At 39.0% G+C, this 23,664-nt stretch overlaps 1 gene segment (V, D, J or C); it reads right to left on the reverse strand.

The window, feature by feature from the left end:
* Nucleotides 1-22,807: 22,807 nt before the first annotated feature.
* LOC129678643 (immunoglobulin kappa variable 4-1-like) lies at nucleotides 22,808-23,376 on the reverse strand. The segment is given in 2 exon segments: nucleotides 22,808-23,130; nucleotides 23,313-23,376. Coding segments are annotated over 2 exon segments (372 nt in total).
* Nucleotides 23,377-23,664: the final 288 nt, after the last annotated feature.

The following is a 23,664-nucleotide window of genomic DNA, read 5'->3' on the forward strand; positions in this document are numbered from 1 at the left end:
TTGTGGCATATAGGCTTTTGTAGTATGACCTAATGATTGTTTGAATTTCCTCAGTGTCTGTAGTTATGTCACCCTTTTCATCTCTGATTTTGTTGATTTGGATAGATTCTCTCTGCTTTTTAGTTAGCTTGGCTAAGGGTTTGTCTATCTTGTTGATTTTCTCAAAGAGCCAGCTTTTTGTTTCATTGATTCTTTGAATAGTTTTATTTGTTTCTAATTGATTGATTTCAGCCCTGAGTTTGATTATTTCCAGCCTTCTGCTCCTATTGGGTGTATCTGCTTCTTTTTTTTCTAGGGTTTTCAGTTGGGCCATTAAGTTGTTTGTATGTGATGTTGCAAATTTCTTCTTGCGGCACTTAGTGTTATAAATTTTCCCCTGAGCACTGCTTTCAATGTGTCCCATAAATTTGGATATGTTGTGCCTTCATTTTCATTGAATTCTAGGAAGTCTTTAATTTCTTTCTTTATTTCTTCCTTAACCCAGCTGTCGTTGAATAACAAGTTGTTCAGTTTCCATGTGCGTGTAGGCTGTTTGTTATTTCTGTTGTTGTTGAGGTCCAGCTTAAGTCCATGGTGGTCAGATAGAATACAAGGGATTATTTCAATCTTTTTGTATCTGTTGAGGCTTGCTTTATGACCAACTATATGGTCTATTTTGGAGAAGGTTCCATGTGGTGCTGAAAAGAAGGTATACTCTTTTGAGTTTGGATGAAAAGATCTGTAGACGTCTATTAGGTCCATTTGATTTAGGGTCTCTGTAAGTGTTTTTATTTCCCTATTTGTTTTCTGTCTAGTTGATCTATCCCTTGGTGAGAGTGGAGTGTTGAAGTCTCCCACTATTAGGGTTTTAGGATCAATGTGTGATTTAAGCTTTAATATTGTTTCATTTACGAATGTAGGTGCTCTTGTATTTGGGGCATAGATATTCAAAATTGTGATGTCCTCTTGGTGGATTTTTCCTTTGATGAGAATATAGTGGCCATCCTTATCTTTTTTGATTAACTTGGGTTGAAAGTCTATTTTATTAGATATTAGGATGGCTACTCCCGCTTGTTTTCTGGAACCATTTGCTTGAAAGACATTTTTCCAGCCCTTTACTCTGAGGTAGTGTTTATCTTTGTTGCATAGGTGTGTTTCTTGGATGCAACAGAATGATGGATCCTGTTTCTGCAACCATTCTGTTAGTCTGTGTCTTTTTATTGGGGAGTTGAGTCCGTTGATGTTGATAGAAACTAGTGACCAACAATTGTTACTTACTTTAGATGTGGGGTTGGTGGTGTCACTGAGTTTCATTGCTTGTATTCTTTTAGTTTTTTTGTTGTGTAGTTATCTATTTCCTCTGTTTTCTTCGATGTAGTTGTTTTCTTTGGTTTGGAGTTTCCCTTCTAGTAACTTCTGTAGAGCTGGGTTACTATGTAGATATTGTTTAAATTTGGTTTTGTCTTGGAATATTTTGAATTCTCCGTCTATGTTGATTGAAAGTTTTGCTGGGTATAGTAGTCTGGGTTGGAATCTGTGGTCCCTTAAGGACTGTATGATTTCTGTCCAGGCCCTTCTGGCTTTCATAGTTTCTGTTGAGAAATCTGGTGTGATTCTGATAGGTCTACCTTCATATGTTACTTGGCCTTTTTCCCTTGCTGCTTTTAGAATTTTTTCTTTGTTTTGTAGGTTCAGTGTTTTGACTATGATGTGACATGAAGAATTTCTTTTCTTTTCTTTTCTAGTCTACTTGGTGTTCTGTAGGCCTCTTGTATGTTTATGGCCATCTCCTTCTTTAAGTTGGGAAAGTTTTCTTCTATAATTTTCTTGAAAATATTTTCCGGACCTTTGAGCCTGATGTCTTCTTTTTCTTCTACTCCTATTATTCTTAGGTTTTGTCTTTTCATGGTGTCCTTGATTTCTTGGATGTTTTGTGTTTGGAACTTTTCTGATTTTATTTTTTCTTTGAGAGATGTGTCAATTTCCGCAAGTGTATCTTCGGCTCCTGAGATTCTTTCTTCCATCTCTTGTATTCTGTTGGTGATGCCTACCTTTGTAGTTCCTGATCTTTTCTCTATGTTCTCCAGCTCCTGGTTTTTCTCTATTTGTGTTTTCTTTATTGATTCTAATTCTGTTTTCATGTCTTGCACCATTTCCTTCATCTGTTTGAATGTGGACTCCTGCTTTTTAATGATAGCTTCTATTTTTTTGTCCATTTCCTCTCTATGTATCACTAATTGTGCCTCTACTTCTTTGGGTATAATTGCCTGTATTTCTATGAGAGCTTTGTTTATTTCTTCTTTATTTGCCTTCATTTGTGTGGACATTTCTTTGAGAGCTTTGTGCATTTTTTCTCTGTTTGCCTCAAATTTCGTGGTCATTTCCACAGTATACTAGTGCACAAATACATCAAAGACCATAAAAGTGTTTAAGCTACTATAGTCTTTGCACCATTTGGAAACACAATAGAAAAGCACAACCAATCAAAATACAGAGTCGTCAAGCCAAGTCCCAATGAAAATCTAAACAAAACAACTCCCTCACCTAAAGCTAAGAGTGAGCAGAAATATTGTAAGAGCAGAGAGAGGATCATGAGGTTGTTAGGAGGCTAGTGTGCTCAGAAGCTACTCCTATAATGTCTCATCAACATGACTGCATAAACACAAGCTGAACAAGAATAAAAACAATGGGCATGCTAACATTATTGGGAGAAATACCACTAGGCCTCAACCCTATACAAAGTACTACAGACAACTAAGTAATGTTAATTGAGAGAGTATTCTCTAGGGAAGAGCACAGTAACTGAGTGTCTAATACCACATGGTCAGTGCTGAAAATATACACATAAGCAACATGAAGCAGACAGAAGAGTTGTTATAGATAGATAGATAGATAGATAGATAGATAGATAACAAAATTAGTGAAAAAGAGGCCTTTAATTTAAAAAAAAAAGGAAAGAGTGGTATATGGAATAGTTTAAAGGGAGAAAAGGGAAGAAGGAAATGATGTTAAATATAATCTCAAAAAATAAGAAGTAATGAAAAGTTGTATCTTACTACCCTAATAGGCCTATTAGTTGCATGTGACTTTATGAGTTGTAATATAACTTGTATGTGTGTGTGTATAGTATATATATATATATATATATATATATATATATATTTATTTATTTATTTATTTATTTATTTATTTATATAGCATACATAGAATTTTCCCAGATGTCATATTTTTAAGTGAACAAAATTTTAGGTACATTCACTAAAAAAAGAAAGTGAATGAGAAAAGATGATTTTAGCCAATTTGAACCACAAATAAACCTCTAAATTTTGCCATCTATCTCCTTGTGTGTGTGTGTGTCAGACTGAAATTAAACCCATATCTCTCATCTTCCACAAAAATAACTTCACATGGATCAAAGACTTAACTTCAAACCTGAAACTACTAGAAAAAAAAAGCATGGACAATTCCCTACATAATATAGGTATAGAAAATGAGTTCTGAATAGGAGTACACTTGCCAAAAAATTAAAGTCAACAATTAACAAGGCATAAAAATAAAAAGTTCCTAGACTGCTAAAGAAAACATCCACTGAGTCTTTTAAGAAGCCCACAGAGAGAGAACCTTTGCCAGCTAAACACTTAACAGAGGATTAATATCCAAAACAAAGAGCTCAAAAAACAGAGTAAAAAAGATAACAATGAAACCCAAATAGCGCACTCAAAAAATTGGCTTGTAATGGAAACAGAGACTTCTCAAAAGTAGAAATAACAAGGGCTATCTTTCAACTTTATCATGCCTAACAATTAAAGAAATGCAAATCAACACAGTTTTGAGATTTCGTCTTACCCCAGACAGAGTGACGATGATCAATAAAACAATTACCTCAAATACTGGAGAGAATATTGGGAAATGAAACCCTTACCCACTGTCACTGGGATTGCAAACTAGGCTACTCACTCTGGAAATCAGTGAGGAGAACCAAATAAAGCTACTGAATAAATCTACATATGACCCAACTATTCTGTTCCTCCCATATGTCCAAAGAACTCTCAATACAAAGCTCCACAGATACTTAATCAGTCATGTTCACTGTAAAACAACCTGAATGTCATTTAACTGACAGAGGGATAAATACAATGTTGCACAAACACAGTGTATAATATTCAGCTATAAAGAAAAATGACATTGGAAGATAATACAAGGAACAAATAAAGATCATATTGCTGGAGGTAACCTATACCCAGAAAAAAAATGGCACATGTTCTCTCTCATTGAAAACTTATAGCTCCAAATGTACATTCAAGTATATAACTCAGAGTAACTGCAGAAACTATGAAGGTAAAAGTAAAAGCTGGAGAGATGGCTCAGTGGTTCAGAGCATTATCTGCTCTTCTAGAGGTTCTGAGTTCAATTTTATGGCAACTCACAACCATCTATAGGGGATCCTTTGCCTTCTTCTGGCATGCATACATGCAGACAGAGTACTCAAAATGCAAATGCATAAATCTTCTGAGGAAAAATGCAACAGATAGGAGAATAGAATGGCATAAGTTACTTAAAGAAAATTAAGTGCTTTAGCTAGGTGTGAGTGAGAAAAATATAGAAAGAGATCAGAGAGTAACATAACAGTAATGGGTGTCTGGAAAAGTCATAAAAAAACAAATTATTAAATATCTATCTAAAAATAGCTGTAAAACCTATACATAGTTTAAGTGACATTTTTCCTGTTTAGGTTGATAACCTTCTCCCTAGAATCTATAATCCATTGAAAAAAAATATATCAGGAATGAAATGCTCTTTTGTTTTGTTTTGTTTCTCCATTCATTTATTTATTCAGTTTACATCTTGATCACAGCACCCCTCCTCTCCTCACAGCTTACAACACTTTCACCCTTCTTACACATCTTTCCTTCCCCTTTACCTCAGAGGAGGAGTTAGTCCTCCATGGTTATCAACCCACCCTGGCACATTAAGTAGATGCAGAACTAGACACATCCTCTCCCAATGAGACCAGACACGGCATCCAAGTTACAGGAGTAAGATCCAAAGGCAGGTATCAGAAACAGAGAGAGACCTTGCTCCAGGTATTGGGGGAACCACATGAAGTCCAACCTGTGTATCTGTTACATATGTGCAGGCACCTAGAACCAGTTCATGCATGTTCTTTGGTTAGTAGTTCAGTTTCTGTGAGCACCCATTGCCCATGTTAGTTGACTCTGTAGATCTTCCTCTGGAGTCTTGTACCACTTTGTCTCCCTTGGTCATTCTCTCAATTCTTCCATAGGACTCACAGAGCAATGTCTAACATTGGTTGTGGGTCTCTGCATCTGCAAAGCTTCTCAGGGGAGTTATGCTAGGCTCCTGTCTAAAAGCATAGCAGAGTAACATCAATAGTGTCATGGAATGGTTCTCCCCCATGGTCTGTTTCTCAAGTAGGGCCAGTCTTTCTTTGGCCATTTTCTCAGCTTTTGCTCTGTCTTTGTCCCTGCACATCTTAAAGGAAGAAAATATTTTGAGTCAAAGATTTTGTGGGTGGGTTTCTGTTCTTATCCCTTCACCAGAAGTCTTGCCGGGCTACAGAAGGTAGCCACTTGAGGGTCCATGGTTTGAAGCCTCAGCTAGGGTGACCCCATAATCTTCCTGGACCCTCCCCTATGCCAGGTCTCTGGCACATCCCAGAAATACCACCCTCCTCAGATTTCTTTTCTCTTACACAGGCTTCTCTGCCCTGATCTCCGACTCCTAATCCCCACCCCTGAGCCCTAAGTTTTCCCTTCTACTAGCCAGTTTGCTCACTTTAATTTCCCCTTCTGAGTGAAAATCAAGCATCCTCCCTTGATGCCTCTTTTTTATATAACTTCTTTGGGTCTGGAGACTGTAGCATGATATCCTTTAATTTATGAATAAAAAACAAAAAAAATAAAAACAGAATAGCTAAAACTATCCCTCATTTCAAGCAACAGTAATAATAATAGTAATAGTAATTACGGAGCAATAGTAGTAATCCTGTGTGGTATTGGCATAGAAAAAGACTAGTTGATCAAAGGAATAAAACTGAAGATCCAGAAAGAAACCCACACACCCACAAAAATTTGATTTTTTACAAAGAAGGCAAAACCATGAAATGGAAAGAAGAAAGCAGCTTCAACAAATGCTGCTGGACTAACTGGATTTCTGCATGTAGAAGATTGCAATTTGATCCATATTTATCACAGTGCACAAAACTAAAGTTCAAGTGGATCAAGGACCTCACCATCAAACCAGACACACTAAATCTGTCAGAAGAAAAAGTGGGGAAGAGCCTTATTTCATTGGCACATTCATAAACACAACACCAACAACTCAGGAACTAAGATCAACAATTAATAAATGGAACCTTAAGAAACTGAAAAGCTTCTGCAAGGTGAAGGACACTGTCAGTAGGACTAAACTGTAGTTAAAAAAATGGGAAAACATCTTCACCAACCCTTTATGCAAAAGAAGGCTAATATATAAAATGTATAATGAAATCAAAAAATTAAAAGAAGCTTGAAACAGCCCAGATGCCCCTAAACTGGAGAATGGATGCAGAAATTGTGGTACATCTACACAATGGAGTATTACTCTGCAATGAAAAATAAGGAAATCATGAAATTTGCTGGTAAATGGTGGGACCTGGGAAGGTCCTGAGTGAGCTGTCCCAGAAGCAGAAAGACACACATGGTATATACTCACTCATATAGACATATAACATAGGATATATCTACTAAAACCTGTATAGCTAAAGAAAATAATCAAGAGAGAGGACCCTGACGAAAACGCTCAACATCCATCCTGAAAGGCAAAGAGGATGGACATCAGAAGAAGAACAAAACAGGAAACAAGTTAGGAGCCTGCCGCACAGGGCCTCTGAAAGGCTCTGCCATGCAGACTAGCAAAGCAGATGCTGAGATTTATGGCCAACCGCTGGGCAAAGTGCAGGGAAGCTTATGAAAGAATTAACTCAAAAAAATCAGTAGCACTCCTGTATACAAAAGACAAAAGGGCTGAGAAAGAAATTAGAGAAACAACACCATTCACAATAGCCACATATGACATAAAGTACCTTGGTCTAACCCTAACCAAGCAAGTCAAAGACTTGTATGAAAAAAATTTCAAGTCTCTGAAGAAAGAATTAGAGGAAGATATGAGAAGATGGAAAGATCTCCCATGCTCATGGCTTGGCAGGATTAACATAGTAAAAATGGACATCTTACCAAAAGCAATCTACAGATTTAATGCAATTCCCATCAAATTGCCAACACAATTCTTTACAGACCTGGAAAGAAAAATTCTCAACTTCGTGTGGAATAACAAGAAACCCAGAATTGCTAAAACAATCCTCTACAATAAAAGATCTTCTGGAGGTATCTCCATCCCTGATCTCAAGCTGTGCTATAGAGCAACAATTATAAAAACTGCATGGTACTGGCATAGAAACAGAATGGTGGATCAATGGAATCGAACAGAAGACCCAGAAATAAACCCACACACTTACAGACACCTGATTTTTGACAAAGATGCCAAAACCATACAATGGAAAAGAGATAGCATCTTCAACAACTGGTGCTGTTCTAATTGGATGTCTACATGTAGAAAAATGAAAATATATCCATACTTATCACCCTGCACAAAACTGAAGTCCAAGTGGATCAAAGACCTCAACATAAAACCAGATACTCTAAATATGATAGAAGAAAAAGTGGGGAACAGCCTAGAACTCATTGGTACAGGAGAAAACTTCCTGAACAGAACACCAACAGCACAGGCTCTAAGAGCAACAATCAATAAATGGGACCTCATGAAATTGAAAATCTTCTGTAAAGCAAAGAACACTGTCATCAAAACAAAGCGACTGCCTACAGATTGGGAAAGAATCATCACCAACCCTTTATCTGACAGAGGACTCATATCTAATATATATAAAGAACTAAACAAGCTGAAAAGCAACAAACCAAGTAATCCACTTAAAAAATGGGGAACAGAGCTAAAGAGAGAATTCTCCGTAGAGGAATATCAAATGGCAGAGAAGCACTTAAAGAAATGTTCAACCTCATTAGCCATTAGGGAAATGCAAATCAAAACAACCCTGAGATTTCACCTTACACCCATCAGAATGGCCAAGATGAAAATCTCAAGGGACAACACATGCTGGAGAGGTTGTGAAGAAAGGGGAACCCTTCTCCACTGCTGGTGGGAATATAAACTGGTACAACCACTCTGGAAATCAATCTGGCGCTTTCTCAGATAACTAGGAATAGCGCTTCCTCAAGATCCAGCCATACCACTCCTAGGCATATACCCCAAACAGGCGCAAGTACACAAAAAGGACATTTGCTCAACCATGTTTGTAGCAGCTTTATTTGTAATAGCCAGAAGCTGGAAACAACCCAGATGCCCCTCAACTGAAGAATGGATGCAGAAACTGTGGTACATCTATACAATGGAGTATTACTCAGCAATGAAAAATAAGGAAATCATAAAATTTGCATGTAAATGGTGGGACCTGGAAAGGATCATCCTGAGTGAGTTGTCCCAGAAGCAAAAAGACACGCATGGTATATACTCACTCATATAAACATACAACATAGAATAAACCCACTAAAATCTGTACATCTAAACAAACTAAGCAAAAGAGAGGACCCTAACTAAAATGTTCAATCCCCATCCTGAAAGTCAAAGAGGATGGACATCAGAAGAAAAAGAAAATAGGAAACAACCTCGGAACCAGCTACAGAGGGCCTCTGAAAGCCAGAAGAAAACAGGAAACAACCTTGAAACCTGCAAGAGGGCCTCTGAAAGCCTCTGCAGTATAGACTGTCAAAGCAGATGCTGAGCCTGATGACCAACTGATAGGCAGAGTGAATGGAATTTTATGTAAGAAGTGGGAAATAGAAAGAGCTGGAAGGGATGGGAACTCCACAAGCAGAGCAACAGAACAAGATAATTTGAACACAGGGAACTTCCCAGAGACTCATACTCCAACCAAGGACTATTCGTGGAGATAACCTAGAACCCCTGCACAGGTGTAGCCCATGGCAGTTCATTGTCCAAGTGGGTTACATAGTAATGGGAAGAGGGACTGCCTCTGACATAATCTGATTGGCCTGCTCTTTGATCACCTCCCCCTGAGGGGGGAGCAGCCTTACCAGGCCTCGGTAGAGGACAATGCAGCCAATTTTGATGAGAACTGATAGACTAAGATCAGAAAGGAGAGGAGAACATCCCCTATCAGTGGACTTGGGGAGTGGCATGCATGCAGAAAGGGGAGGGAGGGTGGGATCGGGAGGGGAAGAGGGAGGGGCTTATGGGGGGATACAAAATGAACAAAGTGTAATTAATAAAAAATTTAAAAAAAATAAGTGGGAAATAGTAAGATCTGGACAGGACAGGAACCCCACAAGGAGAGCAACAGAACCAGAAAATTTGAAAATATGGTCTTCCCAGAGACCCATACTCCAACCAAGTACCGTGCATGGAGATAACCTAAAACCCCTGCACAGATGTAGTCCATGGCAGCTTAGTGTCCAAGTGGGTTACATAGTAAAGGGAAGAGGGACTGCCTCTGACATAATCTGTTTGGCCTGTTCTTTGATCACCTCTCCTGAGGGGAGAACAGCCTTACCAAGACACAGAAGATGACAATGCAACCATTCCTTATGTGAGCTGATAGACTAAGTTCAGAAGGAGGGAGAGGAGGACCTCCCCTATCAGTGGTCTTGGGTAGGGACATGTGTGAAAAAGGGGAAGAGAGGGTGGGAGTGGGAGGGAGAATGGAGGGGCTTATGGGGGGATACAAAGTGAATAAACTGTAATTAATAAAAATAAATAAATTTTAAAAACCAACATACCAAATATCCAATTAAAAATGGGGTAAAACAACCACTCTGGAAAGCAATCTGGTGCTTTCTTAGACAACTAAGGAATAGCACTTCCTCAAGATCCAGCTATACCACTCCTAGGCATATATCTAAATGATTCTCAAGTACACAATTAGGACATTTGCTCAACCATGTTTGTAGAAGCCTTATTTGTAATAGCCAGAACCTGGAAACAGCCCAGATGCCCCTCAACTGAACAGTGGATACAGAAATTGTGGTACATCTACACCAAGGAATATTACTCAGCAAGAAAAAAAAACAAGGAAATCATGAAATTTGCAGGTAAATGGTGGGATCTGGAAAAGATCATCCTGAGTGAGCTATCCCAGAAGCAGAAAGATGCACACAGTATATACTCACCCATATAGACATATAATATAGGATAAACCTACTAAAATCTGTACACCTAAAGAAACTAATCAAGAGGGAGGACTCTTGCTAAAATACTCAATTCCTATCCAGAAAGGCAAAGAGAATGGACATCAGAAAAAGAGTAAAAGAGGGAACAAATCAGGAGCCTGACACAGAGGAACTCTGAAAAGCTCTGCCATGTAGATTATCAATGTAGATACTGAGAATTATGGGCAACCTTTGGGCAGAGTGCAGGGAATCTTATGAAAGAAGTGGGAAACAGTAAGATCTGGAGAGGACAGGAACTCCACAAGGAGTGCAACAGAACCAAAAAATCTGAGCACAGTGGTCTTTCCTGAGACTGATATTCCAACCAAGGACTATGCGTGGAGATAACCTAAGACCCCTGCACAGATGTAGCCCATGGCAGGTCAGTATCCAAGTGGGTTCCATTGTAATAGGAAGAGGAACTGTCTCTGACATGAACTGATTGGCCTGTTCTTTAATTACCCCCCGCCAAGAGGGAAGCAGCATTATCATGCCACAGAAGAAGACAATGCAGCCACTCCTGATGAGACCTAATTGACTAGGATCAGAAGGAAGGAAAAGAAGTCCTCCCCTATCAGTGGACTTGGGGAGGGGCATGCATGCAGAGGGTGGAGGAAGGGAGGGATTGGGACGGGAGGAGGGAGGGAGCCACAGGGGGAATACAAAGTGAATAAAGTGTAATTAATAAAGAAAAAAAAGAAATAAAACAATCGTTACATACTGATAACAAAATTAAAAAAATGGGGTACAAAACTAAACAGAGAATTCTCAACAGAGGAATCCCTAATGGCTATGAAACACTTAAAGAAATGTTCAACATCCTTAGTCATCAGGTGAGTACAAATCAAAACGACTCAGATTCCATCTTACACACATCAGAATGAATAAGACTGAAATCCAAGTGACAGCACATGTTCACAATGTTGTGAAGAAAGGGAAGTACTCCTCCCTTGATGGTAGGCAATGCAAACTTGTAAAATGACAATCTATACAATGAAATTTTAAAATGGAATCAATTTGCTGCTTTCTCAGACAACTAAGAATAGTTCTACCTCAGGACCCAGCTATACCACTGCTGGGCATATACCCAAAAGAAGCTCCACCATACCACAAGGACATTTTCTTAACCATGTTTATAGCAGCTTTAATCATAACAACCAAAAACTGGAAACAACCTAAATGTCCCTCAAAAAAAATAGATAAGGAAAATGTGGTATATTTACACAATGGAATACTACTCAGCTATGAAAAACAAAGATACCATACATTTGCAGATGAACGGATGGAAATATAGAAAATATCATCCTGAATTAGGTAACCCAAACCCAAAAAGACATGCATATATATACTCACTTATAAGTGGATAGAAGATTTCTCTTTATACTGTAAGCTACTGTTGTTTCCCTTGTGTGTCACCCAGAGGTAAAAGAAGATAAGTCCCTACTGCAGTTTGGAAAAAGGACCTGGAAGACTCAAGTGAACTTAATATGCGCTCTCGAGGACTACCTTTCATAGTACCAGAAGACACCATACAAGCTTCCAAATGAGGAGTGGAAACCATAATTCTTCCCAAGGGGCTGGAGAGATGGCTAAATGGTTAAGAGCACTGACCGCTCTTCCATAGGACCTGGGTTCAATTCCAAGCACCCACATGGCAGCTCACAACTCTTTGTAACTCCAGTTCCAAGAGATCTAACACCCTCACACACACACATACAAGCACACAGAACACCATTGTACATAAAATAAAAGTAAATAAAGAATTAAAAACAATCATTTCCAGTTATAATTCCTATGAACCAAAACAATGATCAGCATACATGAAACCACTAAGGATGGAATAATGACATACATACTCTGATTGAATTTAAAGGCCATTCAAAAAGAGGTAAATCATGCCTAGTACTGAAAACCTATTCAACTACCTGGGACTAATTCATTCATGGATATTGGAGGAGAACCTACCGCCATCACTTTACTAAACCATATAATTTCTGACTCTATTTTATTATTGGTATTTAAACCCACAAATAACTGCAATTATCACATCTCATTAAGGAAATTTTTCTTTGAAGAATATGGAGACTTTTACAAAAAATCCACAACTTATCAAAAGACAAATTTCAGGAAGCTAGTCTCAATTGACACACCTACAACACAAAACTCCTGCACCTAAACCTAAGAGATCATTTTGAAAGTGAGGATGGAAATATTGGATGAACCAGAGAAATAGGAAGTTTTCAGTGAGATTGTGTATGCTGTGAATGTCAGAAGCAATACGCATAAATTTATCTAATGTTATCTAAGCTGTGTGTGTGTGTGTGTGTGTGTGTGTGTGCATGTTAGCTAAAAATAAAAGAGACAAAAGAGCAAGAATATATAACAGCAGAATAGGAAGGGAACATGAGGAAGGTTAATGGATATTTTCATAGTATATGAGACAGTGTTTTGCTGACACTTGAGTATAGTGAGTAAACATCAACAAAGAATTTTAAGGAGCAGCAAGATTGCTCAGGGGAGGAGCAGTCCTGTTAGGCCACAGAGGAGAGCTTTGCAGCCAGTCCTGAAGATACCTGATAAAACAGGATCAGATGAATGGGGAGGAGGTCCCCCCATCAGTGGACTTGGCAAGGGGCATGGTGGAGATGAGGGAGGGAGGGAGGGACTGGAAGGGAATGAGGGATCGGGACACGGCTGGGATACAGAGTTAATAAAATGTAATGATAAGAAAAAAATAAAATTAAAATTAAAAAAAGTAAAAAAAAAAAAAAAAAAAGATTGCTCAGAAGGTAAGTCACTTGCCATCGAGCAAGTGACTTACATAGGTCAGACCCCAGTTTGATTCCCAGAACTCCCATGGCAGAAGTGAAGACCAATTCAATGCTGTCCTATGACTTCCACAAACACATGCAACTACACACACACACTTACACACTCACTCACACACACACACAAATAATTAACTAAAATGTGATAAAATTTACAAGAATTTACGAAAAGAAAAGAAAATTGGGAAAAAGAACCTGGTAAGAAAGATTAAAAGCCAAGAATCCTGATGAGCCACACCTGCCAGAAGACCAGGCAAGATGACCATGGACCTTCTTCACTCTCTGTTCACTCAAACCCTGTTCTCAGGGTTGCCCTTAGCTGTGCAACAGCACACCAGATGCAGCCTCCCTTCCCCCATGTCCATGCATCCTTGGGATACCACAGGCCATCACCTCCTGCCTCCCTTCCTACACTTGTGACACTGTACAAGTCTCTAACTTGGGCAGAAACCCCTTGCTCAGCCACAGACATGCTGGCCAGATGAGCAGGTAGGCTTTCTGGGAACACACTCCACTCTCTCTGTTTCACTCCAATTCTCAGGGTTGCTCCTAGCACTGCAACAAATCCCATCTCCCCCAAACGCCTCTGCATGTATCCTCCAACACCAGCATTCCTGTGAACACACCAAGCAGAGCAGCTCCGAAAAACAGGCAACACAGTCTCTCTGAAAAATCCAGAGAGAAAGCAGAAATCAAAGAGCATAAAAACCACCCAACAAAGACAAAGCCCAGAAGGTATTTTCAACAAAATTATAGAAGAAAATTTTCCTAGCCTAAAGCAAGAAATGGATATAAAGGTACAAGAAACAGGTAGAACACCAAAGAGATTGGACTAGAAGAGAAATTCTCCTTTTCACATAATAAGCATAACACTAAACCTGTAGAAAAAAGAAAGAATATTTTAAAATGCAAAGGAAAAGACCAAATAATAGAGAAAAGCAGACCTGAATGAGCTTTAGGCAACTTCCCTAGGGACCTCCTAATTGTTTAGCTTCTTTTTTTGTTTGTTTGTTTTCTGGTTTTTTGGGTGTTTGTTTAGCTTCTTTAGGACATTAAATAACTTACTCTCAGAACTTATAAAAGGCTTTTAGATTTTATTCTGTAAACATATAGTCATCTCAACATTTATATTTACATATTTATTAAAATAGTTTTATCATTTATGTTTTTATTTAAATAATTTATATTTTATTCTTATACCATTTTATTATTTTATACCATGAAACTTCATAATAAATAATTATTTTTTATTCTTAGAATATTTATTATTGTTGGACTAGGGGAGGAGTATAGGGGGAGAAAAAGGAGGGAGGGTGGGATTGGGAGGAGACTAGGGAGGGGCACACAGCCAGGATACAAATTGAAAAAATTCTAATAAATGATAATAGTAAAAAAAAAATTAAAGAACATTTATTAAATTTAATAGCATGGAATAGTATAGCCTGTCAGAAGGGAAAGCCCAGTCCACAAGAACTGAAACCTTAACTCTTTAGAGGCCCAAAGCCCAGAACCAGACTGGACCTTGCCCAAAACTTTATCTTTGTCCTTTCTTTTTTATTTTTTATTTTTATTATTAGTTACATTTTATTAACTTTGTATCCCAGCTGTATCCTGCTCCCTCATTCCCTTCCAACCCCACCCTCCCTCATCTCCTCATTGCCCCTTCCCAAGTCCACGAATTGGGGAGGACCTCCTCCCCTTTCATCTGACCCTGTTTTATCAGGTATCTTCAGGACTGGCTGCAAAGTCCTCCTCTGTGGCCTAGCAGGACTGCTCCTCCCTTGGGGGGTGTGGAGGTAAAAAAGCCTGCCATTGAGTTCATGTCAAAAATAGTCCCTGTTCCTTTTACTAGGGAAAACCAATTGGTTACTGAGCTATCACTTGCTACATCCGAGCAGAGGTTCTAGGTTAAATCCATACATGGTCCTTGGTGGAACATCAGTCTCAGAAAAGACCCCTGTGCCCAGACCTATTTGGTCCTTATGGAGCTCCTATCCTCTCAATGTCATACTAACTCCTCTTCTTTCATATGATTCCCTGCACTCTACTGAGGTTTAGTTATGAGTCTTAGTATCTGCTTTGATACACTGCTAGGTAGAGTCTTTCAGAGGCTGTCTGTGGTAGGTTCCTGTCCTGTTACCTGTTTTCTCCTACATCCGATGCACATCCCATCTGTCTTTCTACATGAGGATTGATCACCTTACCCCAGGTCTTCTTTCTTGTTTATCTTCTTTAGGTGTATAGATTTCATTATGTTTATCATATCTTATAGGTCTGTATAAGTGAGTATATACCGTGTGTGTCTTTCTCCTTCTGGGATACCTCACTCAGAATGATCTTTTCTAGATCCCACCATTTGCCTGATAATTACATGATTTCCTCGTTTTTGACTGCTGAGTAGTATTCCATTGTGTAAAATATCACAATTTCTGTAGCCATTCCTCTGTTGATAGACATCTCGGTTGTTTCCAGGTTCTGGCTACTACAAATATAGCTGCTACAAACATGGTTGAGCAAATGACATTGTTGTGTACTTGAGCAAATTCTGGGTATATGTCTAGGAGTGGTATAGCTGGGTCTTGACGAAGCACTATTCCTAATTGTCTGAGAAAGTGCCAGATTGATTTCCAAAGTGGTTGTAACAGTTTACAATCCCACCAGCAGTGGAGGAGGGTTCCCCTTTCTCCACATCCTCTCCAGGATGTGTTGACACTTGTGTTTTGATCTTAGCCATTCTGATGGGCTTAGGGTGAAATCCCATGGTCATTTTGATTTGCATCTCTCTGATGGCTAAGGATGTTGAGCATTTCTTTAAGTGTTTCTCTGACATTCTATAATCCTCTACAGAGAATTCTCTGTTTAACTCCGTACCCCATTTTTTAATTGGTTTTGTTGTTGTTTAACTTCTTGAGTTATTTATATACACTGGATATTAAACCTCTGTCAGATATACGATTGGTGAAAATCCTTTCCCAGTCTGTTGGCTGTCATTACCAAGCCTACCCTGGGGAAGGACAGAAAGCTAACTTTCTCTCTTTGTCCTTTCATCGGGGCCTCTGAAAAAGCCTTTAATCAGTGTGTCTCTCAACACCATGATTAAACCAACTTCAACTGATATCCATCTACCATCGACATGCCAGGCAATATTTATGACTGGCACAATAGTGAAAGAGCTGATTTTGGAGAAGTCAACCACCTTCTAGTTGGAGTTTAAACATGCTCTGCAGGAGAGATTTAATTCTTGGTCCTTGCAACCCATGGAAAGCAAGACAGTAAGCAACATTCCCCATGCCCTGCTTCAGATCCTGACTCCATGTTACTACCATGAGTCCAAGCCTTGACTTTTCCTCATGCTAGACTAATCAAGTCATATATTCCAAATAAGCCCCTTTCTTCACATATTGATTTTGGTCATGGCCATTATCACAGTGATGCAAAAGCTAATACAGTATATAATTATGTCATATCTAAAAATTCAATTTTGCTGAAATATATATCATATACATATATACCCATGCACATGCACACACATACAGTTACATGCATACAGAGTGCATATATGTACAAATAAAATTCAGAAGTCAATGTAAGAGTCTTCTCAATCTCTCTCTACCTTTCTTCACTCACTGAAAATAGAGATGAATGGACTTTACTAATCTTACTGGGCAACAAGATTCTGGAATCCTCAGGTCTCTCTGCCTTCCCAGCTGTGGAATTACAAGCTTGCACAACCATAGTTGACATCTGATGTGACTGATGGGGATCTGGACTCAGCTCTTCAGCCTTGCACAGCAAGGATTTCACCAATGATCTATTTCCACAGGCCTGGCTTATGTTTTTTTGTTTTTGTTTTTTAGAATGTCTGTTCTATGCTTCTCTTTGGATATAAGGATATAACCAGTGATCTATTTCCACAGTAGTGACTTAAAATGTTTTTTTTTTTTATTTTATAATGCCTGTTGTATGCTTATCTCTGGATATATACATGATAAAATGCTTCCTGTGTTAGCTATTTTCTGATGCTCTGATAAAACACCATGATCAAAAGCAACTTAAAGAAGAGTTTGTTTTGGCTTAAAGTTCCAGAGGACTAGATATCCATATTGCAAGGAAGGCACAGTGGTATGGGACATGAGCAGGAAGCTGAGAGGGCACATCTCAACCTCTAAGAACACACAGGAAGGAAAGCATGAACTGGAGGTGAGGTGAGGCCATAAACACTCAAATCCCAACAGCAGTGTCATACTATCCCCATCAAAGTTCTACATATTCAAAGTTCCATACTGCCCTCCCATCAGCACCACTAACTTGAGGACCAGGTGTTCAAATACGTGAGTCTATTAGGGAAATTTCTCATCCATTCATGCCACTGTATCTCTGTAATATTTTTCAAGATATTCTCCAAACGATTAAGCTCCAAGAAATGTTTGTTAAAAGTTTTGTGTCTTAAAATCAAACTAATTGCATAAATTTTCCAAGTACTGTTACTTAGGACACAACTTGAGTGCCTTCGTTCTAGGTTCAGGAGACAAGATGATGTAGAAGACTAGATACTCCTGACTCTGAATCAAACCCAATGGAATGATTTTTTTAATCTATCATGTTGTCAGATTAACCCCACATTAGCTTTGGGACTAGATGATAGAAAGATCCTGAATTACTGTCAGTAATTTCATCCATGGGTGTGCATTCCCAGCATTCATCTGCAGTTCATGCTCTTCCCTGTTAGCATTTGGAGTGTCTGATGACAATTATAAATTTGAATTAAAGGCCACTTAGTGGGTGTAACTTCTCCCAACATTCTGTGCAAGGTCATCTCCCTTTACTTTTTTACAAATGGCTTCTTTTATTGAACAGAATCATAATGAGAAATGTATTGTGGTTTAATTAGTTTTGAGTGGCCAAAGTGTTCCTGAAGCAATGTCACATAGGGCACCCACAGAGCTCTCCCCCATAAGCCTCTTCAGAAAGACTAAGAGGTGCAGAGTCAGTACAGTGGCACATAAAAGCCTTTTAGATGAGCTTGAATTACTCTAGAACTTTCTACTGACCTCAACTCCCAGAGACTCCACTGCTTTTCAGGATCTTTTCACCAATTTGTTTGAAAAGTGTGCTGTTTGTGACTTTTGTTGTTCACTTACTACAAAAACACCGTAAAACTGCTTCCAGGATGGCCCATGGTATTAGAGGAAACTGGATTCTCTTTTGCAGGAATCAGTGGCTCAATATTTGGTTCCAGAACAAACTTTCTTATATCCCCTTTGAGGTGAGAATTGTGGTTTTGTGTCAATAAGGAGAGCATTCCACATTCTGATTTGTGAAACTAAAGCCAATGCTTGACTGGAAGTTGAGTACCAGAGATGGTAATCTAGGAAGACACAGCAACTCCCAGTAAGGGCATAGAAGGATATTTTCTCACACTGGGAGGAGCCTCGGAAAGTTGAATCCAGAGAAGATAGAGGCCCACCTAATCATCCTCTTCCCCAGACAAACTGTGACACCCAAAGATTCAGAGAGACAGAGTGAAGAGTAGTTGCTTTTCAGCAAGCCAGCATTACCAGAGGAGAGTAGGATACATGTAAATAATAGTACTCAAGAATTTCTAACAAAATTGTATAATTTGCTAATTTCACCTAATAATAAGAGGAAATAATTGGTCAGGTGGAAATGCGTGCTATAGAAAAACATGATGACTATTTTGTCTGGTTCCAATTTATTATTTATTAATTTTATATTAATTACAGTTTATTCATTTTGTATCCCAGATGTAGCCTATTCCCTCTTTCCCTCCCAATCCTACCCTTCTTCCTTCATTTCCTCCCATTCTCCTGTCTAAATCCACTGATAGGGGTGGACCTCCTCTCAATCCATCTAACCCTAGCTTATCAGGTCTCATCAGGACTGGTTGCATTGTCCTCCTCTGTGGGCTGGCCACGCTGTTCCCTACTCAATAGGAGTTGCTCAACAAGCCAGAAACTGAGTTCGTAACAGAGACAGTCCCTCTGCCCCTTACTACTGCACCCACTTGGATACTGAGCTGCCATGGGCTACATCTGAGGAGGGATTCTAGGTTATCTAGGTTTTATCCATGAATGGTACTTGCTGGAGTATCAGCCTCAGAAAAGACATCTGTGCCCATATATTTCAGTTCTGTTGCTCCCCTTGTGGAGCTTCTGTCCTCTCCAGGTATTACTATCTCTCCCTTCTTGGATAAAATTCCCTGAATTTTCCCCAAAGCTTGGTTATAAGTCTGAGCATCTGCTTTGATGCACTTCTGGGTGGAGTCTTTCAGAGGCCCTCTGTGGTAGGCTACCTTATTGTTTCCTGTTTTCCTCTTCTTCCAATGGCCATCCCCTATGTCTTTCTCAGAGAGGATTAATCATCTTACACAAGGTCCTCTTTCTTGCTTAGCTTCTTAAGGTGTACAGATTTTTTATTAATTTTTTAATTTTTTATATTAATTATACTTTATTTAATTTGTGTCCCTGCTGTATCCCCCCCTCTATCATTCCTTCCCAATATCACCTTCCTTCTTTTATCTCCTCCTTGCCCCTCTCAAAGTCCACTGATAGGGGAGGTCCTCCTCCACTTCCATCTGACCTTAGCTTATCAGGTCTCTTCAGGACTGGCTGCAATGCCCTCCTCTGTGGACTAGCAAGGCTGTTCCTCCCTGAGGGTGGGGAGATCAAAGACTTGGCCAATGAGTTCATGTCAGAGACAGTCCCTGTTCCCTTTACTAGGGCACCCACTTGGATACTGAGCTGCGATGGGCTCCATCAGATAAGGGGTTCTAGATTATATCTATAAATGGTCCTTTGTTGGAGAATCAGTCTCAGAAAAGACCCCTGTTCCCAGGTATATTTGGTTCTTGTGGAGCTCCTGTCCTCTCCAGGTTTCACTAAGTCACTCTTCTTTCATATGATTCTATGCAATCTGTCCAAAATTTTGCCATGAGTCTCAGCATCTGCTTTGATACACTGTTAGGCAGAGTCTTTCAGAGCCCCTCTGTGGTAGGCTTCTATCTTGTTTCTTGTTTCTCCTGCTTCCAGTGTCTATACCATTTATTTATCTAAGTAAGAATTGATCAAATTACGCTAGGTCCTTCTTCTTGATTAGCTTCTTTAGGTGTACAGATTTTAGTATGTTTTCTATTTTATAGGTCTAGTAGCCACTTATATGTGAGAATACACCATTTGTGTCTTTCTGCTTCTGGGATAACTCACTCAGGATGATCTTTTCTCAGTCCCACCATTTGCTTGCAAATGACATGATTTCCTTATTTTTAATTGCTGAGCAGGATTCCATTGTATAAATGTACCACAATTTCTGTATCTATTCCTCCATTGAGGAACATCTAGGTTGTCCCTAGATGGTTCTGGCTATTAAAAATAAAGCTGCTATAAATACTGTTGAGGAAATATCCTTGTTGTGTACTTGAGCATCATTTGTATATATGCCTAGGAGTGGTATAGCTGGATCTTGAGGAAGCACTATTCCTAATTGTCTGAGAAAGCGCCAGATTGATTTCCAAAGTGGTTGTACAAGTTTACATCCCCACCAAAAATGGAAGAGGGTTCCCCTTTCTCCACATTCTCTCCAACATGTGTTGTCACATCAGTTTTTGATCTTAGCCATTCTGATGGATGTAAGGTGAAATCTCAAGGTTATTTTGATTTGCATTTCCCTGATGACTAAGAATGTTGAGCATTTCTTTATGTGTTTCTCTGTCATTCTGTATTCCTCTACAGAGAATTCTCTATTTAGCTCTGTACTCCATTTTTTATTTTGGTTACTTAATTTGATGTTTTTTAAATTCTTTAGTTGATTGTATATTCTGGATATTAGGGATGTCAGATGTAGGGAAGGTGAAGATCCTTTCCCAGTCTGCAAACTGTTGTTTTGTTCTGATGACAGTGTCCTTTGCTTTACAGAAGGTTTTCAGTTTCATGAGGTGCCATCTATGGATTGTCAGTCATAGAGCCTGTGTGTTGGTGTTCTGTTCAAGAAGTTATTTCTTGTGCCAATGAATTCTAGGCTCTTCCCACTTTTTCTTCTAACCAAATTAGTGTGTCTACATTTATGTTGAGGTCTTTGATTCACTTGGCAAACACAAATCTTAACAGATATTGAAGGAAAAATTTTCCATGTCATGTGGCATAACGAGAAACCCAGAAGAGCTAAAACAAATCTATACTATAAAAGACCTCTTGGAGGTATCACTATTTCTGATCTCAAGCAATAATATAAACCAACGAAATAAAAACTGTAAGATACTGGTAGAGAAAAAGAATAGTGTATCAATGGAATCAAATAGACGAATAAATAAATCTACACACTTATGGGCACCTGGTTTTGGACAAAGATGCCAAAGCCATACAATGGCAAACAGATAGCACCTTCAACAAATGGTGATGGTCTAACTCGATATCTACATATAGAAAAATGAAAATAGATCCATACTTAACACCCTACACAAAAATAAAGTCCAAGGGAATCAAAGACCTCAACATAACACCAGACACACTAAACCTGTTAGAAGAAATAGTGTGGAAAAACAGAACCAAAAACTCTGGACTCAGGGGTCTTTTCGGAGACTAGCATTCCAATCAAGGACCATGAATTTAGATAACTTAAAACCCCAGCACAGAAGTAGCCCATGGAAGCTCAGTCTCCAAGACTGTTCCTAGGGGAACAGGGGCTGACCCCAACATGAACTCAGTGGCTGGCTTTTTGATCACCTACCACTGGGGTGAGAGCAGCCTTACCAGGCCTCAGAGTAAGACAATGCAGCCAGTCCTGATGATATCTGATAGGGTAGGGTCATTGGAAGGAGAGGAGGTCCAAACCTAACAGTAGACTGAGGGAGGGGCATGAGAGGAGAAGAGGAAGGGAGGGTGGGATTTGGAGGAAATGAGGAAGGGGGACATAGCTGAGATACAAAGTGAAAAAAATTGTATTAAATAAATAAAAATCAGATACATATATGCTGATAATGCAATCCATGTCTTTCATATTTTACAGGCTTCTATTACTGCAGCAATAAAATGCTTTTGATATGGAAAAAAACAATTCATTGAATCAATGAAACCAATACCTGATTCTTTGAGAATATTAACAATATAGGCAAACCCTTAGCCAAACTAACTAAAAAGCAGAGAGAAAGTATACAAATCAGCAAAATCAAAACTAAATGGGAGACATAACTACAGACACTGAAGAAATTCAAAGAATTATTAGGTCTTACTTCAAAAGCCTATACACCACAAAATTCGAAAATCGATATGAAATGGACAATTTTCTTGATAGATTTCCTTTTCCAAAGTTTGAAGATTCTTAATCTAAAGTAATAAACTCATGATGATATATTCTTTGTAAATGATTTGAAATTTTATCCTACTTTTATACAGATTTATCATAGCCTAAAAGCATAACAAAGATATTGAAAGCCACCATGACACTGTAAACTTCTCTGATGCTTCTTGCATTTACTATATCCTCTCAGTGCAACACCACAATTTCTAAATCTCTTAACTTAGCTTTTCCTTTTAATCTATACACACCAGTGTTGACAATCTGTGGAAGAATGGAGGCTATCTCTTAATTATTAAGCAGTCATGCCTAGCAGATCTCAGACAGAAAAGGGAAGTGTGCAGGCCCAGGGCTGTGTGTGGTACAGAAAGCTGGTGAGACTCTCAAGGAGGTTTATGTTGGAGGCTGAATCATTGTGGGAGGAGTACTATAACCATTCTGACAGTAATAAACTGCCAGGTCTTCAGCCTGCACACTGCTGATGGAAAGAGTGAAATCTGTCCCAGATCCACTGCCTGTGAAGCGATCAGGGACCCCAGAGGGGCGATTGGTTGCCCAGTAGATCAGTAGTTTAGGAGGCTGCCCTGGTGTCTGTTTGTACCAATGTACATAGCTACCCACACTCTGACTGGACTTGCAGCTTAGGGTGATCCTGTCTCCTACAGATGTGGATATGATTTCAGGAGACTGAGTCATCACAATGTCCCCTTCAGCACCTGCAATCAGAAAAAGACAATGAGTATACACATATACACACAAAGAGTTCCTGATAAAAATATTGGGCTCAAAAATGCCTTTTCTAATGGCATTCCCTCAATACAATTTGATTCCTATAGTAAATAACTTCCTCTACAAATGAATTATTTTGATGATATTCTAATACTCTTTAATGTCTCACCAGACATCCAAAGGAGCAGGAATATGAAGACCTGGGTTGGTGACTCCATCTTGGTGCCCCAGGCTGTCTGATGCTTTGCAGTTCTCACTGAAAAGGCCTGTTTTATATAATGTGGGCAGCTGGGATGGCTTGTAGGGACTTATGCAAAGTAGTCATCAAATGAGAAAGTAAATAGCCAGGGTACTGGGTTGTGAGAGAATCCAGGTTAAATCTTCAGCCAAAAATCTTATCAAAGTGATTAACCAATCACTAGGGAAAAAAGTAAACATAGAAGCTCAAGGACCAACTTAGAACTCTCAGTCTGCAAATATAAAGATGCACTCATGACAGGCCTCTATTAAAAATCAAAATC

The sequence above is a fragment of the Psammomys obesus genome, unplaced genomic scaffold (assembly GCF_907164565.1).
Source record: "Psammomys obesus unplaced genomic scaffold, mPsaObe1.curated_primary_1811, whole genome shotgun sequence".
Taxonomy (NCBI): domain Eukaryota; kingdom Metazoa; phylum Chordata; class Mammalia; order Rodentia; family Muridae; genus Psammomys; species Psammomys obesus.